At 41.0% G+C, this 19369-nt stretch overlaps 1 protein-coding gene across 1 annotated transcript in view; it reads left to right on the top strand.

Moving 5' to 3' along the window:
* Positions 1–19369, top strand: part of bsna (bassoon presynaptic cytomatrix protein a) — a 108364-nt gene that overhangs the window by 61978 nt on the left and 27017 nt on the right. Inside the window, exons 9-10 of the mRNA XM_038721940.1 lie at positions 7513–7823; positions 18478–18571. Of these exons, the coding sequence (XP_038577868.1) occupies positions 7513–7823; positions 18478–18571 (405 nt within the window). The remainder of the gene's footprint in view (positions 1–7512; positions 7824–18477; positions 18572–19369) is intronic.

Genomic DNA, 19369 nt, shown 5'->3' with positions numbered 1-19369 from the left:
CACACATGCCACACACACAAACACCACCACACACACACACACACACACACACAAACGTCAAAGCTAAATACACCTCTGTAAACGTGCTTCTACCACTCCTTTGCTGTGCCTTCCAAAACAATAACAAAAGTTCATAAATCTGAACTTTTAAAGCCTTTAAGCCATTTGACACAATGCGATGAAGAGGCCTCATATCAAAAAAAGCAACAGGGGAATTATGTGAACTGCACAGATGGATCAAATACCTCAGCAGGGGTATTGGGTCTGTTGATGCTCGCTGGTACTGAAACCACGGGCAGTGTATGGCATGCCCAAGCATAATTTCATATAAATTGATTTAAAGTGATTTTATTGACACTGAAGTGTAAAAGTAGTAGTCAAAAAAAAGTAGGTGTAACCAGAATTAGGTGATCATTGAACTGGAGACCGGTTCAATTTTGACCTGGGAGGACAACAAGTGCATGGTTGACGGGAAGAAAACACAAAGGTTAAGAAAGGGATTTTGTAGATCTTACAAAAGTTTGTTACCAGTGACAGCGTCTCGCCATGTCAGATCTTGCCTCTGTCAGCCTCTGTCACCCGGTCTCACGATCAGAGCCAGAGAAACAAGTTTTCTGGCCACACATTTAAGTCCACATAGTCCACTTTAAAGGAGAGGTTGAACAAGACACAGTTATGGTCAGTGACATGCAGTTCCTCCGAGTAAATTGTATTATTGTATTAATATTTGAAGTAAGGGTAAAAACAAAGTCCAATGTATGGCTCTTAATGTGTATGTAATGGGTCGATAAATTACTTTAGTCACTTGTAGTTCAAATGAAGAAAAACAAAACCTGTAGTTACCCTCCACCTTTGAAAGCAGTTTTTGGAGACCATAGCGAGACCTCCACCCCGGGGGTCCTAGGAGTGCTGATAAAATAACAATCCTCAGGGCACAATTCGATTAGTGGGTCATTTTACATGCCTCTTTGTCAGGTTTTAGTCAGAAACATGAAATCCATGTCCTTGCGGGTGAAAAAAAATCTTTTAATATGAACGATTTATTTGTAATGGAACAAGCATTTACTGTAACTACAGTCTCAATGGGAAAGTAATCCTTTGGAGGAGACAGATTCATGGGAGAACAGTAGGGGGCCAGCACTCAGTTCAGTGGTTCGTGGTGAAACTGGAATGGGGAGGGGAGGGGAGTGAGTGTGGTAAATAGTCAGTCACGTGTTGAGGACTGCACCACATTCTGTATGTTTTCAGCTACCACTTGTGATCCAGTCTGTTTGGGTGAAGCCCATGTCTTTTAGAAAGAGAACAACGTTCCCAAAAAATATTAAAATTATCAACATAGCATATTTCGTTAGCCCTACAGGCACTTTGTATCCAGTCAGGGAGGCTGGGGAGTCTCCTTAAATGACCAGCGTCATGGCCAACTGAGCAAATGGAACCTTAGCCGGACACAGACTCCTTTGACAGCCTGCAGCGAGAAGAGAGAGAAAGTGGAAGTGGACTTGACTGATGTAAGGGGATGGTTGCTACGTTTTACAACACCAGGCTGGCAAGACTTCTCTGCTACATCTATAGATCTAGCAATGGTTGGCTCTCTCTCTTTCACTCTCTTCTCTCTCTCTTTTCTCTCTCTCTCTCTCTCTCACCCCAACCGGTCGAGGCAGATGGCCGCCCACCCTGAGCCATGGTTCTGCTCGAGGTTTCTGCCTCTTAAAAGGAAGTTTTTCCTTGCCTCTGTCGCCTAGTGCTTGCTCTTGGTGGGAACTGTTGGGCTTCTGTAAATATCATCACAGAGTACGGTCTAGACCTGCTCTTTTATGAAAAGCGCTGTGAGATAACTGTTGTTGTGATTTGGCGCTATATAAATAAAATTGAATTGAAAATTGAATTGAATTGAATTGTTTAGAGGGAGTTTCCTCGGGCTCCAGTGACAGCTGATCCACTGAAACGTCCTATCGGTGGCCCGGAGCCTTGTCAGACAGAATGGTATAGCAGTTTGACAGCTCTAGGTGAGGTTTAGGTATTGCAGGCTCCGAGCAGCTCTTGCCGCTGCGCAACACTTCGGCCCATGATGGTTGGGTCAGAGGGACCACCCTGTGGGGGGTGGCCTTGGGTCTTGCTCCCATTTGAGCCTGCTTTGCTCCCAGTGCTGATGAAGAGATACCATTCAGCTCCAGTTACCCACTGCAGTGCAGCTGCTCGTTAACATCAAATCAATCTCACATTCAGCCAGTGGACCCCCGACACAGGTATCCGGCCTGATGATTGCCAACTTTTACGTAGAGCCTCTTACTTATCCAATTTTCAGACCTATGCGGAAATATAATGTCACTTCCTGTTTTGACTGTAACATACAGGAAGTTGTTCTTTTTTAACTTGCACATATTGGATAATCAAAATTCTTTTAACTTTTGATCATGACGGTCCATTGATTATAGATCGGACTCTGCCTAGGAAGAGTTTGAAAAACTAGACTTCACATTTTTGTGATTTCACAAGTTGCAGGTGGAGAGCAGTACAGAGATTGGAAAACATAGAATTGAAAAAGCCTAGTTTGGAAGAATCCTAGCATGTTTTGTGATTTGCAACAAAAGCGCCACCTAGTGGCCGGTATGTGCCAAATTTTGCAGACAGGCTTAGGCAGGCATGGGAAGGTACTGGCCCAAGTTTTATATAATTGCGGAAATGCTAACTTGTTTTTTACAGCATCATCTTGAGGTCAGAGAGGGTAAGTATATGTACCTGACTAGTGGGTGAAATTTTCAACCCACCTGCCAGATTTTGTGTCCAAGTTTTGAAGTTTATACTGCATAAACAGTTTTTAAGAAAGTATCACAGGATCCAGGTACAATAAGAAAATTTTGACTCACTATGATCTGAACACTCCCATTGTTGGCAAGTCGGACTTGGTCACCTGGGGATTTGAAGTAGTTAACGGAGCACAACACGAGGCTGCCAAGGCCACACAAAAAGCAACAAAGTCAGCACAGTTCCCAAAGACCCTAGTATTTAAAATATATTCAGTTTTACCATTGATGTTTTCAGAGCACAATCTGCCTGATGTTGTTGTTGGAAGCAAACATATCAATTATGCACTGGACATCCAAAGCCTTTGTCCTTTGTTTGTTGATGGCCAACAGGGCCAGGTTGCTGTTTCAGGCATCACCGCTACTGTTACTTAGATACTTCTTCATATGACGGAGGCAAGAGAAGCTGCGTTTGCAGGAAGCAGAGGTCACCGGCAGGGTCAGTGAAAATCAGATGAGTCTGTGTAGATCAGTAAAGACATCCTGCTAGGGTTGCATTAAAGCGAGAAATTCTGTTGTGTCATTTACTTTATGCTCCTGCTTTTCCTTTTTTTCAGCAGATGCTTAACCTGGTGTAACTGCGCTCAAATTCACTTCTGTCACTCCACAGAACTGGGCTATGGGCTGCAGACATTTCTTGTCTAGGAAAGATGTATGTTTGGGGTTGAGCACTGAGACTCAGGTTAGGACACCTCCGGCCTTGGTTGAGAAATGTCTTTACATTTCTGTCAATAACTGGGTAAACTCCTGGAGACGTTGAGGAGGATTTGCCTGTCTCCGTTCAGTTGTCCCACTCTGGCTCAAACCAGTGCGCAGGAGAAGATAGGAAGGCCAGCTGCAAGTCGTTTTTCGACTTCCCTCCCCCTCCCCTCCTCGGGGGGAGGAGGGGAGGGGGAGGGAAGGGGCACTAAGACAATCATTTTTAATCCAATTTAGGTTGATTTGGTAACTGTTATCCAGATCAGTGTCCTTCAATTGCTCTCATCCTCAGCGTCATACGTGCATCCAGTTCATGTAGTGATTTCGACATTTCTTCTAATTTCATTGTCAGACCAGTGGTTACTCTCAGCAGCTCACCAGACTGGGCCCCGATGGTGTCAATCCTCCTCTGCGCTTCCACAGACCGGTCTGAGATGTTAAGAAACAGTTCACTGTTCTGATCAGCCCTTTGATGTAAAACCTTCAGCTTTTTTTTCACCCTATTTAAGCACTCTTTAAGTTCCCCTGACAGCTTTTGGGTACATTTACTGGCGGCTGTTTTACCAATTTTACGATATATTAGGGAGATTCCAAGCCCGATAATCAGGAAGCCCACTAACAAAATTCCAATTATCCATAAATCTTCAATGTCCTCCACAGATAAAACATCCAAGCAAACCGCTTGCCAGGTCTCCCACGAGTCGCGAGCGTAGCCTGCAGCGAATGTTCCACTGGGATAGTTCGGCTCACCCGGTGAAGCACGTTTCTGGGTGAAAGTCTTGTCAATAGCGCGACCAGTTGATTAATTCCATTTTGATGGTTTCAGGAGAACAGCAGGCAGGTGGTCAAAAGAGAAAAGTTTCCACACGACCAAAGGAGACAGAAAATAGGAGCAAGCCAAGATAAGAGGGGAGAGTAGGAAAAGCACGACTGCTCTCTACAGTAGCAGGAAGTAGAATGCTTTTATTGACATCTTTGCTTTTGTCATCCGAAATGTTCAGCTTTCCTTATCTCTGCACTTATTATATTTCTGACCATATCTGCAATTATTTGGAAAACCTCCTTTTGAATGTCTTTATGTGTGCATTTGGCATTTATAGGATTGTCCATCAGTTTCTTAGCTACGGTCTCATCGAATTTGCCAATTAAGTTTAGCAGCTCCACAAAGTTTCCCTTATTTCCTGAGTGCACAATTCTTGTATGAATTGTTTACTAATCTTGAGCCATTTGTCATTACCAATTAGAATTCAGCCAGTGCCTCCATGGCGAACCTCCCCTTCTGTTTTTTAAAAGCTGCTGTTGCGTTCTTTCAATTTTTCCATTGTAATGTTTTCAAAATTACTTAGTAAGCTAATTTGCCTACTTAACAGTCAGTCACAGCAAACTGGCAAGAGTGATGTAGTGACGTGACCTATGTGTCTCACAGCTTCCCCACTGATCTCTGGACAGTGACAGCCTTATGATGATAAACAATGGTAATTCTGAATGGATCTGCTACTGAATTCAGATCAGTGTAATGGGTGACGTACTGCGTTACTATGCTGCATGCTAAAACCAGCCAGTTTTACTCAGCAAAAAAAAAAAAAAAATCACACATCAATTTTGGTTGTTTTATGGTGGGGCTAACACAATCCTTGGTTAGGTGGCGGTGGCTGTAGCGCAACCAAGCCATACATCAACTGAATAATGATCCTGGATTGTACAAACAGAATTTTGTATGAATCCATGCAGCGAATTATGAGGTATAAACTTTTCGTATGTGTAGTGCCCCCTTGTGGAAGAATATCCCAGGACTGTTCAGTGAAGCTCGGACCAAGCATCAGAACAGACACTTTAAGTTTGGTTACAATAGCTTAAACCATGATTGTGATTTATGAGCATTTATGTAAAATTGTACATAAAGACACAAAAGTAAAACTTTATGAAAAACAAATGTATTGACGAAAGAAAATTCTTTCAATAACTTTTGATCTGGGACATAGAAGATTCTGCCAAAGTTTTGGGTCAATTGGCCAAAACGTCTGGGACGAGTTTGCAAAAATAGGTTTTCGATAAAAGGTTGCGTAATTTGACATTTTTAGAGCAGAAGACCATTTGAGCAAAGATGCCGATGAATCCAGAGATTAAAATGATAAAAGAAGATTAACTCTAAACAAAGCTGTTTTTGAGATGACACAGGGCTATGTGAAGATATGAAATCACTTCCTGTTTTAACTGTAGCCTACAGGACTTGCACATTTTTTGGATTATCAAAACTGTTTTAACCTTAAGCTACAGAAAGTTGTTCCTTTATAACTTGGGCATTTATTGGATTATCAAACTTATTTGAATTAAATTTGATCATGAGGGTCCATAGCGTGTAAAGTTTCATGCAGATCGAACTCTCTGCATAGGAGTTTGAAAAAGTAGATTTCGCACATTTTGCGATTTTTGGTCAAAAATTATAGGAGGAAATGGCCGTGGCTCATATCATGAGATGCAGCTCAATTAAGGGAGTGCGGTGGGAAACTGTCCTTCGAAACTGTTTCCAGCAACGACTTTTTAAATAGTTCTGTGAAACATACCATCTGGTGCAGTCAGATTAGCGGTTGCTGGAAGTGGGCAGTGGGGGGCTCTTTCATCCCAGTGCAAAAAGCCCCTACTGAAGTCTACTGCTGTGGTTGCTGGAAGTGGGCAAACAGGACACTGGCATCCATGTGCCCCTACCAAGACCGGCTAATGTAATTGCTGGAGCTGGATGACAGGGGGCACTGATGTCCCAGTGTCATTTGCCCTGGATGATGTAGGCTGCTGTTGCTGGTGTAGAAAAACCTGATGAGAGGTGGAGTGCCCCAGAATTCCCCAGGGGGAGTGTTGTTTCCAATTTTACCTTTCTTGGTATTGGGAGTACTGTATTATTTTGCCTTCACTTCACTTCACTGAACTTGCCTGCACGAGGCATGCTGTTGTGATGATGGATTTGAATGACAGCATTTTGCTCTTTTTGGACTCAAAACAGGAATAAGCCCGACTTCAACTAGATGTTCCTATGGTGTGACTTTTACACTGAGTGGGGCTTCTGCAAAAGTGAGTGCCAGCAGTGCATTATTTACTAAAGATAATATTGAATCCTCAGTAAATAACATTTAATTGAATTAATTTAGACTGCAACCACACTGTACCCACAGAAAGATAAAGTTGTACCCTATATTTCTTAAATAAAATTTAAAATGTCAAACAGAAACAATTAAAAATAAAAGCTGCAAGCACGTTGAGGTGTGCCACGGCAAGCATGCAGTCGCCGGACATCAGGAGACACTGCTCTGAAGGTTTAGGACTATTAAAAACAGTTGTAGTAGAGGGTGTCGAGCAGGAACATGGGGACAGCAGGTGACTCGCAACCATAGATCCAGATCCAAGTTTCCTGTCTTCTTTTGGAAAATCCTCCGCAAATCTGTTGTCACGTAGGAAGGGGGGTCATGGTCTTAGTGTCATTTTGACGCTTGGCACAGAAATGGTGCACGGTGTCGATGGTGTCAGCAAGCCTTCCCTGGCAGGACAGCTTGACAGATCCCAATAGCCTTTCACCTTTCATCTACCTTCTCTGATTCCGTAAAAGCCTTGAGTTCTATCTCCTGGAAAATATTTCCAACTTAGGTCCTGTGTCAACTTGTCTCTCTTCCCTTACTACTCTTTTCTCAAGCATACACACTTTCATTTTCATATCCTTAATTTCTTTACCCACAAACTCAGTTTCAGTGCATTTGCACTGACAATGCTCTCAGTGTTGTCCAACCTTGTATTTATCAGCTCGGGAGATAGTCCCCCACCCACGCATGTACCAGCATGACACCATGTAATGGGCTGCAGGGTTCAAAGTACTGCTGATATTCCATTTTTATAGTATCTGCTGTAACGGGTAACTACTGAATTGTTGTCCTGTCTTTTACCATTCTTGTGGTAAGATTTTTCAACAATGAGTGCAAAATTTTTCATTTAAAAGAATTTCACTCTCCCTTCCTCCACCCAGGCTCCTCCAGGTCTGGCAGCAGCTCTGCCCGGGCTCAGGGCCCTGCTGGTGGACCGACGGGATCAGTGCGGCAGACAGATGGGGCTCCAGGACAGAGGACCCAGCTCCAACAACAACCCCAGACATCAGCGGCCAGGCCAGGGCAGCCTGGTGCTGCAGCGACCACTGGCCCTCAGCAGCAGACCCCACTCCAGGGACAAGGTGTGGGCATAGGGCAGGGCCAGGCTAAGCCAGGGCAGATGGGACCAGCAGGTGGACCAATGGGACAGGGCAGGCAGACAGGTCCGGCAGGAACCACAGCAGCCACAATGGTGAGTACAGAGAGGGAAGGCTAGTAGAAAGAAATTGAAAATGAGAATGTTAACAACAATTGCGGTTGTTTCCAGATGATATGATAAAGAGGTGGCATTACGATTTAGAGAATATGGTTAGTTTTTTATTTGAACAAAAATAAAAACACATCACTTTTAAGCACTGTTAAAATACAGTTCAGTAGCATATATGAAAATGCATTTAGATCAGATTTACAGTAATTTCATATAAATAATGAAATGCTGGATACTGCTTGGTGAATCATAATGCATCACCTATGCTTGCTACAGCTAAACAGGAGCCAGTGGAGAAACATACAAAATATTATCTGATTAAATGGCATTAGTCCAGTGTCTGTCAAGTCAGGATTATTTACACCAAGAGTTTTACAGTAAACAGTGGAAACAAGGTAAGATCATAAAAATAATATTTCCAGTGATCAGATAGTAGACCAACCAAAAAATCTGGTCTGCATCTGTCCTGAAGCTATTCTCTGTGCAGTTGCAGCCACTGAAGTTTAGTCCTTAAATGTTGAAGGGAGATCTGGAAATGAACATTTCCAAACCAGTCCACCAGAGAGAGATGAGGTAAGGCAATTATGCAGGAAAATGTTGGACCTTTACAGTGGCAGAGTGGTAAATTACACAGTATTCATATACCGCCTTTCATTCAGGTAAATGCAATTTAAAGTGCTTTACTGACAACAATAGAAGAACACAAAGAATGTACTGTATGAGTAATATAAGAATTTGTACATTAAAGTTCACTCTTGACTTTAGGATCAGTAGTTAGAATAATCTTAACTAATTCTCAAAAAAGTAACTGTATGTATCAGTATGAAGAGAAGGACTAAAATCAAGTAAAACTGGGTAAAAAAAAAAACAGTAATATAATACGCCATCAAAAACTATCTTTAGTCAGGAACGTATTGCCACCAAATTAAAAAAAGGATTAATAACAACAGAAACTCTATCAGCAAATGCCAGGCTGAGATGTTGGCTTACAGGTTTACAGTAGGGGTGTGATGATACACTTGAGACAAGACGATATACGATATTGGATTCATGAGAAAGAGACGATTGTTTGTGTCTTATCTGTCATTCTGTCACCATTTATTGTTTCCAACTGGGTACCCAAAATGCTGCCACCAGGGTCTTGTATGATTTTGCTCCTTTATACTAACACTTGCACAGATACACTGTGGCTACTTTAAGACTGACCTAAATCCGATATTTTTGTTCAGCAGACACAGTAGAGAGAGAGAAAGAGAGAGAAGTTCTGTTGTTGTTAAGAAGTCATGTTTAAGGCTTGCTCCTTTACAAAACGCCTGTTTTCGGTCCAAAAATTGGATGAACACTGACATTTAATGAGGAAAATGTAAAAGGAGTGATGACAATATGCCACAGGAGAGTGAGAGAAAAAAGAAGGAGAAAGACAGAGAAATAAGGAAAAGAAAAGAAATTTAAAGTTGGAAGAAGGAGCTCAAAAACAGAGAAGAAACTGAAGAGAAAAAACAAGGAGAAAACAAACAAACAAAGAAGAGGATAGGGGGAATAAGCAAGCAAGTAACAGCAAACTAATGGACACTGAAATCAGTCATTTATTTATTATTTAAAAACAAGTCCCAATTATATAAAATATATTATATATTTCACTATATAACCTGTTATATTGCAACAAATAAAAGCACAACAACCATCCAGCATTTTGGCAACAGGGTAACAGGGTATCACTTGCTTCCTGGTTGGCGGACAGCAGAAAATAATGTCTTTTTTTGCCCTCCAAGGAAGCGTTTTCCTTGGAATGTGTTGTCACATTAAAGCTATGGAGGTGTTCGAAATGGAAGGCAGTTGCCTCGCTGCCTCGATACCATAATAGACAGCTGCCTCAGAGGGCATCACTTTCAAGTGAAGGCATCTCTGTTAACATTGTTTCGAACAGCCTTCTAGGGCAGCACTTACGGCAATGCGTGACATCAGCACGCCATCTTGTGTCTCTTCTGGCTGTCGGAAGAGAGACGCTTGCCTTAGCATCAGCTAACTAGCTATTGACAAGCCAAATGTCTAACAGACGCCTCAGAAATCCTACTGGACAAACTGGGTTGGTTACAGTCGCAGGCTAACATGATAGTTCAGTGTTTAGTTCTCACTAGCTTTTAAAACTTTTAAAAATGTATATTGTGTACAAATTCGGCTTGTTTGTCGCCATCTTTACCAGTTTTTGAAAGATACGGCAGCCGCACAGTTTATGGGTAATAGGCAGCAGTATTCAGTATTTTTAATGGATGGAAAATAAGTATACTCGAAGAGAAATACTCTGACACCACCAGAAAAACAGTAAACCTGAGTGCTGAGAAGGAGAAGGAGGTCCTCACAAGCATTGCTCCTACCCTGCTCCAGACAGACAGGCTGCAGATGCTGACACTGATCTTCCCCTGCTACAGCATTCATCATTCATCATGAGAGAACACTTCTCCCAGACAGAAATAGAACTGGTACAGATCAGAGAGCAGGTGGACCAACAGCAGTGAGATTATCCTACGTCACTGACTTCCAGGCAACTGCCAAGAAAGAACAGGACAATATCAACTCACAGCTGAGAGAGTTTAATCAAGAAATAGCTCGTCAGAGAAGACAGCTGGATCATTTCAGATGACTCAGCTTGGTGCAGACTTCCAGAGAGACTTCCACCCCCACACCAATATCAGCGCCTTCCGGGACTGTGGACAGCCAGGTCACCAAATCTACCGCATCACCAACATCACAACCCACAGTCCACCCCACTGGCCTCTGATACCCAAGCAGAAAGCTCCCCAGCCCGGAGGTCCTCCTATACTCCCCCTCCTCTCAACATCAGAACCAAGGCTGCAGGAGCAGCAGCCTATTGGACTGAACTATGCTGCAGCGGTGAGAAGAGCAACAGCACCAACCCCCTCTGGTGATCTTAAATAAAATATTACACATGCTAAACCTGCTCTGCTCTCGCCTCGTAGAAGAGCAGAGACCGCTTAAAGACATCACAACAATTAATAGTTTAGCATGTTGTATATCATTTTAAATGAAAAGTAATATAAGGACAACTGCATCTCCTCTTGACAGTATTTCACACATGATACACTCAAAAATGTTACTCGAAGTTCTTAGTTTAATATTTTATTAATTCACTTACAACACTCCTCATTTTACATTTTTTTTACATTTATTCTTTTTGTTTAAGGTGTTATTTTTATTATCAGATCACACTCAGAGATTAAATCGTTTACAATAACATGTTGGAACATTCAAAGATTGAGATCATCAGCTTTTGGTTTAAAGAGCAGAAATTCAGATTTATATAGAGTTAAAAGACTCTGACATCATTGTTTTACAGGAGACATGGTGCAGAGAAGATGTTTCCACTCGTTGTCCAGACAGCTACACTCAGATTATTATTCCATCAACAAAAAAATCCCACAATAACCCAAGGCAGAGATTCAGAAAGCATGTCTATATGCTGTGAATCAGAATTGAGAAAGTCCATTACAGTTATTACAAAAGAAGAATATTATGGCTAAAAATTAAAGATGAAGATGATAAAGCTTACTAATACAAGCGGTATGCAGCTTTTACAGCTCTGCCGTACAATCGGCCTGTATGGCAGGCTACGAGGAGACTCTCTGGGTCACTACTGTGGGTATCCTTTGTTCCCCAAATCCCTTGCAACAACGAAGGCAAAGAATCAATAGTATGCTTTCTTAGTTTCAATGATTTTATTAAACATAAAAATGTTTCAATGATTTTATTAAACATAAAAATGTGCAATATAAATATATCAAAATGACAATTAATATTTTCATTACATCAAGTTAAAATTAAGGACAACAATAAAATAGAATGAAAAGAGAAGTGGAGATAAGTCAAATAAGTTCAAAGTCAAATTAAAGGAGGGAGTTTTGTCATCCTTAACAAAATCTGGATTCCAGGGGATTACTCAGGAATCACTCAAATTGGCTAAAAGTTACACAAAATCAGTAAATATTAAGACTTAAGATTCAATTGATATTCAATGGTATTTAATTATTATTATTCCAAAATCCTAGAGAGATAACTGAACAGTCATTTACTAATAAGTCCTGGTGAAAACTGGTGAGTCCACGTAGACACAAACTCACATAATACCTACGTCACTTACTGAAAGTCAGATAATTTCCTCTAATACCTTAAAAAGACATAAAACAGTCTCATTAATCGTTCTCTTTGTGAGATGATATTTCCTACGTAACACAGAGGGTTATTCACTGTTACTTTCCTATTATCTCCACAGAGAAAAAGACAAAGAAGAAACATTCACAGTCTCTACATACATGTTAAATGTTAAACATTCTTCCTTTATGATAAAATGAGAATGCATTAAAACCCTTAAACCTTGAATCCAAAAGCAGGTAAAGTTAAATCTTATCTCTACTCTAGTGAGCCTTGAATAGGCCTCATGTTATAGACATGTAGTTCCACATGCATTCCACAGATCAGCATTGCTACCTTCATTTAGGTTATGTTAAACATCTTCAGTCAGATGATTTTACTAAATAGTTATAGATTATAATATGCTCCTCTCTGTCTGAGAATCCAGGGCACTCTGGCAAGAAATCTGGCAAATGAAATTAATGCAAAAATGAATTGTCTTCAGCAGGTTATCTCTGGTTTATTTTGGAGTCAAGCTGATCTTAGCTTCCTCTTTGTCTAAAGTTTGAGCTAAGTCAAACAGCCGCAATGGCAAAAACCGTGTGTAGTTTGCCTTAGATCATTTAGTTTCTTGGCAATAACAATTGTAGACAGCTAAGCTTCACTTTCCAGGTCAAACGGTACTCTATTGACTAGATTGAATCATTTAATTATTAAATCTTAACTGTCTTATAGTTTACAGTTATTTTCAAACATACACATTACATAGGTTATTTCCCTCACTACACTTACAGCTCAGCTCTTGGCAGTAGTACCGTAGATTATTTCACTAAAGATCTTACCCAATGTCTCGCAGAGCTTTCACAGTCAGCCCCCTGACACCCCTCTCAGACCACAGCAAAATCACAATCTATCTATAAGGGCTCAGTCTAACTGTGAAGCCCCTAGTGCCTATCAACTGTTTAGCAGATCGTATCGATCATATACTGTAGATGGACCCCAGACTGGAAAATCATTTGGCTTTGTTGTCTAATTTAAAAGCCTCCAAACCAAAATCTCAGAAAATTAACAAAAAACAAATGGTTCGACACTGAATGCAAAAACCTAAGGAAAACCATTTTAGAATATTATCAAATGAAAAGCATGGGAACTCAGATAACCACAACATATGCTGTCAATTTTAGGCCACTCTGAAACATATATATATATATATATATATATTGTAAATTATATATATGTTATATAAATAACAGTACACCCTAAAAACAAAGAAATAATCAGAACAAGATATTCACTAAATTGAAAACTCTGGAAGTAGTGATAAAAAAAATAACCAAAACCATCTAGATTACCCTGTAACAGAAAAAGAATTAACATAAGTCATCCAGTCCCTGAAAGAAAAAAAGGCTTATGGTATAGATGGAGTCCTCAATGACATGATCAAATACTCAGACCATAAAATCAGATTGGCTATACTAAAACTATTCAATACTATTTTATTTATTTATAACTGGCACTTTTCCAGACATCTGGAACAAAGGTTTAATAACCCCAATTCATAAATACAGTGATAAATATGACCAGGGAATATCTCTCTCCTGTAACCTGGGAAAAATATTTTGCAACATCATTAATAAACAACTTGTCAACTTTCTTGATGACCACAATATTTTGCGTAAATGCCAGATTGTTTTTTTGCCAAATTGCCGCACAAAAGACCATCTGTTTACCCCCCCAGACTTTAATTGATCAAGAATTAAACATTAAGAAAAGAAAGGTATATGCCTGTTTTGTTGACTTCCAAAAAGCCTTTGATTCCATCTGGCACGAGGGCCTTTTCTATAGCCTACTTGAAAGTGGCATTGGAGGAAAAACACATGACTTGATTAAGAACATGTATACAAAAAGCAACTGTACCATAAACATTGGAAACAAACAAACAGCCTTCTACTCCCAGGGTCGGGGAATGAGGCAGGGGTGCAATCTCAGTCCAATTCTCTTCAATGAATTAGTGAACCAATTGGAGCATTCCACGGCACCTGGCCTCACCCTGAATGACATGAGATCAGAGGTCTGCTGAATGCAGATGACTTAGTGTTGCTTTCACCTACTAAAGAATGTTTGCAGCAGCAGCTTAATCTCCTGCAGAGATTCTGTCAGACCCAAGCCCTGACAGCAAAAACAGAAAAGACATTCATTTTTCAGAAACAGTCCAGAAATCAGGTAAACACACACAATTTCATTTTGGACACCACTAAATTACAACATATAAAAAACTACACATACCTGGGGATCAACATTACATACACAGGAAACCTCAATATGGCTGGGAAATATCTGAGGGACAAAGCAAGGAGAGCTTTCTGTGCAATTTAAAGAAACATTAAAATCTATATTCCAGTTGAAATCTGGCTGAAAAATTTCCAATTTGTACTAGAACCAGTAATCCTATATGGCAGCAGAATTTGGGGACCAAAACATAATAATGAATTTGACAAATGGGACAAAACAATCATAGAATCTTTCCAAACCAGGTTCTGTAAGAGCATCCTGCAGGTGCAGAGAAAAACACCAAATAATCTGCGCTGAGCAGAGCTCGGACAAAAATATAAAAAAGATCAATTAGATTAGATAGATCTCTTAAAATGAGTTAACCCCCAGACATACCATCACAAAGCCCTATCATACCAGGAGCAGAAACCAGAGAGTCCCCTCAGCCAGCTGGTCCAGAGGCTCTCTGCAATAAAAAGTCCCCAACAGCCTTAGGACAGCAACACCAACTCAAGAAGACCAAACCAAATTATCAACAAGCAAAAAGAAAAATATATTGAATACTGTAAAGAAACGACCAAAACACAAAGTAAATTACAATGTTATCTGACCCTAAAAAGAGAATTCACACTGGCAAATTACCGGAGCACAACAAGATGTCCTAAACTAAGAAAAGTGCTGACAACATACAGACTGAGTGAACACAGCCTGGCCATAGAAAAGGGTCACCACAGACAGAGCTGGCTACCAGAAGAGGAGTGACTCTGCTCCCAGTGTGACAGAGGACAGGTAGAGACAGAGCTACACTTTCTAACCTCATGCCCTAAATATAAAAAAATTAACAGAAAAACACTTTCCAAATATTTCCCCGATATATAATATACCCCGAATTCCAATTTAAATCAGACACACAAAAACTCCGGAGTGATGAATCACGCTTCTCTGTCTGACAATCTGATGGACAAGTCTGGGTTTGGTGGTTTCCAGGAGAACAGTACTTGCCTGACTGCATTGTGCCCAGTGTAAAGTTTGGTGGAAGGGGGATTATGGTGTGGGGTTGTTTTTCAGGGGTTTGGCTTGGACCCTTAGTTCCAGTGAAAGGAACTGTTAAAGGAGACCTATTATGCTGCATTTCCAGTCCTCTATTGTTGTTCTGTGACTCCTGTATGGCAGGTTTGCGTGATTCAATGTTCAAAAAAATAATTTTCTATCTTATACTGGCCCTTCAGTAGGGCTTCATTTCAGCCTCTGTTTGAAACAAGCTGTAGATACTCCTGTCTCTTTAAGGCCCCTCCTCTCAAAGCCCACTGTCTTCTGATTGGCCAAGACCTGAAGCATGTTACCAGGCTGTTGTTGCCGCTGAGTGGTACAGACAGACTAAACTAGCTGTGCAGAGCAAATGACCATATATGGAATAGAGTGAGCCAGGCCTTCTCGTCCAACATCTGTGCCTGACCTCACAAATGCGCTTCTAGAAGAATGGTCAAAACGTGATGTCACATTCCAAAGAAAACGCTCCCTTGGAGGGCAAAAAATACATTGTTTTCCGCTGCCCGCCATCCAGGAAGCAAGTGATACACTGTTACTTTGAGTTTGTTACTTTTGCATTGTCAAAATGCTGGATGGTTGTTGTGCTTTCGGATGCACAAATCGAGGAGGAGACAAGCCTGGACTGTGTTAGGTGAGGGATTCCCCACAAGGTAAACATAAACATTACCACAGTTGAGCGCTGGCAGGGACATGGCGGTTTGTAACGGAGGGAATACGGCAGTGGGTGCTGTCGATGGATCGAAAGTACCAACACTTGCAGTTTGTGTCCATGTCTATCTTTTTCTTGAGTTGAGAGGTAATCCAAATAAAATTTAACGGCTTTTGCGGCGTCTCTACAAGGGAGCCCGGTGTGAGCCGCTATCTTGGTCTGTTGTTTTGCCCTCCAGGTCACCCTGCATATCACGTGACTGAAAACTAGGGTGGGCCAACTCCATAATAAACCCTATGGATTAAGAATGGGATGTCATTAACCATCATGTGGATGTAAAGGCAGGTGACCCAAAACTTTTGGCAAAATATTGTACCTTTACTGTTTTATTTATATATATTATTTAAACACACAAACACACACTTTTACTATTTATTTTATTTTATTTATTTAATGAACTTCATGAAATTAATCTTTTGTATTATCTTTTATGCGTTGTAGAGCAACAGAAACAGTAATAAATGTCATGGAAAGGACCACAAATTGTGAACCATTGTTATAATTTGGGAGAGATGTGTGTAAACCGGGAGAGAGAAATGAAATACGGGAGTCTCTCGTGAAAATTGGGAAGGTTAACCTCTGTGGCTCCTTCTTTACTTCTGTACGACAGCATGCTGCGTGTGATGTCGTGTTGTTCTTCTGCTCATGCAAGTCACTTTCAGGCCGTGGTCAGTTCACACTGGCGTTTGATATGGGCCACATTTAAAAAATAATGTGAACTGTCAAACAAAAAATTGGATCTGGGAAAAAAATTTGAATTGAGCATTAAGGCCTGCAGTGTGAACATAGCTTTATACACCACAAGACTAGCCTGACCTGTGCCCCACAGGTAGACTAGCTTCATCTGTGCTTGTCGCCATTTTGGGATGAGAATAGGAAGAGAGGCTCCACCATATTGGGTCTCAAATCCCATCTGAAATCCCGTGGTCTTGGGCCGCCATTTTGATCGGTGGTCCACGAACCACCATGGTGGTTGCGTCCACCCCCTCTCTCTCACCTCTCTTACCTTCTCCCTGTGTGTTACACACACACACACACACACACACACACACACACACACTTAAGTATAACACTCTGTATTTGATGATTGTTGAATGTTTGTTGTTTGGCTTGGATTAGATAATAGTGGTTTAATGATTTAAGTTGTGATTGCTATTCCATGCTGAAGTGAATAAATCCTGTTATACTTTTAAGAAGTCATTGTTTGTGATTACTGTGTGCTATTGCTATGGCAACCGGCAGCGCTTGTAGAAGCAGCAGCCGGTAGCTCCTTCAAACTTCTGTTTTTTTCCGGTTTTATTGCTGAAACACATACTACCTATGACAGAAATACATTGACTTGTAAAGAAAGAAAGGATTTTTGGATTAAAGAACAGCAGACCTCAATCCAACCGGGCCAATCAACAGGACCAGGCACCACAGCGGGTGCAGTGATCGCTCAGAGGAGAGGAAAGAGAGCCGGCATAGGAGCCATGTTGGCCCAGCTTTGACTTAAGGCTGTTCCTAAAGGTCAGGTCTTGACAAAATGGGACTCATGTAGGCCAAGTAACGGAAATCAGAGACTGTTGTCCCGACATCTTTACAGAGACCTGCTTATTAACATCCCGGATCAAGCACTCAGTGGATGGCCGTGTGTTGTATGATGACAGATAAACAACATTGTAACCTTATTTTATTATTATTATAACCTTGTAATCTTATTGTTGTGTGTTACAGTTAAAACAGCCCGTGTACGGACTTGTCAGTCTATTATTAATTAATAATGCTCCAGTGGTGATAATTTATAGGGAACTCCCATTTTGTTCTCAAACCAAATAATGACGCTTTAAATTTCCTGGACCATGTATTATTGGACAAAAATCGACTGCCAAGACAATAAATTTTGAATTTGATCAACATGCTACGTCTGTTCAAATCTTTATCTTGTGCTGATATTTGGAAGAAAACTTCCCAAAAAGGTGAGGTTTCCTCTCTCCACAAACTCAAATAAATCCTCTGACTTATCACTAAAACTGAATCCCTGTCTTTTCTTGTCCATTATAGCAAGCTAGCTAGCCAGTGACAAGTGAAGACAGCCATTGTCAAGGCTACACACAGATTTACATTCTAATCACAGATACAAGCATTAAAGGATGAGTGGTGATTGAAGAATCAAGTTTACAGTTCTAGTTAGGATTTGTTAAAATATTATTCAAGGTCTGATGTAGGATAGGACCTAGCCATGAGTTTAGGAGTTGCTTCTGTAATAGGAAGATAAGATTCTTCCTATCTTTAAAACTAAGACAAGCAGTTAGGAACATTTTCTTTAATGAGGCCCCATCTCTCTCTGTCACCCTCCATCTATTTCTTATGTCCATCTTTTCTTGCCTTTGTCTCTTTCTCGCTCCTTATCTCCATCTCACTGTGTCATTAAAACTTTGAGTAAATGGAGATGAATCTCATATTCTTCTTCTTTCTCTGCAGGCTAAGATCGACACGCCTCCAGTAACAGCTATTGGAGCAAAGGCAGTGCCTGCCATGGCCACAAAAGCGGCCCAGTCCCCTCTAACAGGCATAGGTATCATCATAATCATCACACACCCACCCACCAGTCTTGCTTGCTGCTGCTCACCGTGGTTATATTATGTAATTGGTGTGTGCTGGCTCATTTAATCTCAGATTTACTAACACAGACTACTGCAATAAAGGGATGGGGTGAAGGGGTAAGGGTAGCGCGTAGTGGGATGAAGGGATAAGGAAAGGTGTGCAGGGGCATTTCTGATGTCATTCAGATGATTGTGGGTGTAGGTATGGTATGCTCAAGAAGATCAGTGGTCAAGAATTTTGATTATGTGATCAGGGATTCCCTGCCTGGAAGTAGCAGAGATGAAGAGTGTCAGAAGAATGGATGCTAATGTCAAACACAGGTGCATGTCGAGATAAATGGTAGTTGAGGTTAGAAGCATAGAAGCCTGTGGGGAGGGTTCTGATGCAGGGAGCAAGGAGGTGTGAAGTGATTTCAAATGTTTTGGTGTAGGATGTGGTTCAGCCTTATGGAGAGACTTCTAATTAACATGATGAACTTGCTGATGTGAGAGTTGGACAAGGTTTGACACAATGCCCTTGAGAACAATTTACAAAGAAGTTAATTCCTCTGATATAGACCCGTATGGTGGAAGCTTTAATCTTGAGAATGGGATGGGTGAATGTGATAATGATGGAGAGGGTCAGGCCATTGGGTGATGGGTGATTGGGTGAATGAAAGGCTGGGGGAGGTGTGAAAGCAATTCCATCTGGTCAGATATGATGAGAGTGTTCGAGGAGCAGTGTTGCTCAGAATGGCATCTTATGCAGCACTGTCTAAATGTTCCAGCTG

Source organism: Micropterus salmoides, unplaced genomic scaffold (assembly GCF_014851395.1).
Source record: "Micropterus salmoides isolate LMB-PRFRI ecotype aquatic unplaced genomic scaffold, ASM1485139v1 Ms_hic_scaffold_16, whole genome shotgun sequence".
Taxonomy (NCBI): Eukaryota; Metazoa; Chordata; class Actinopteri; order Centrarchiformes; family Centrarchidae; genus Micropterus; species Micropterus salmoides.
Note: the sequence above shows the minus strand (reverse complement) of the source record. Positions and strands in the feature narration are given on the sequence as shown.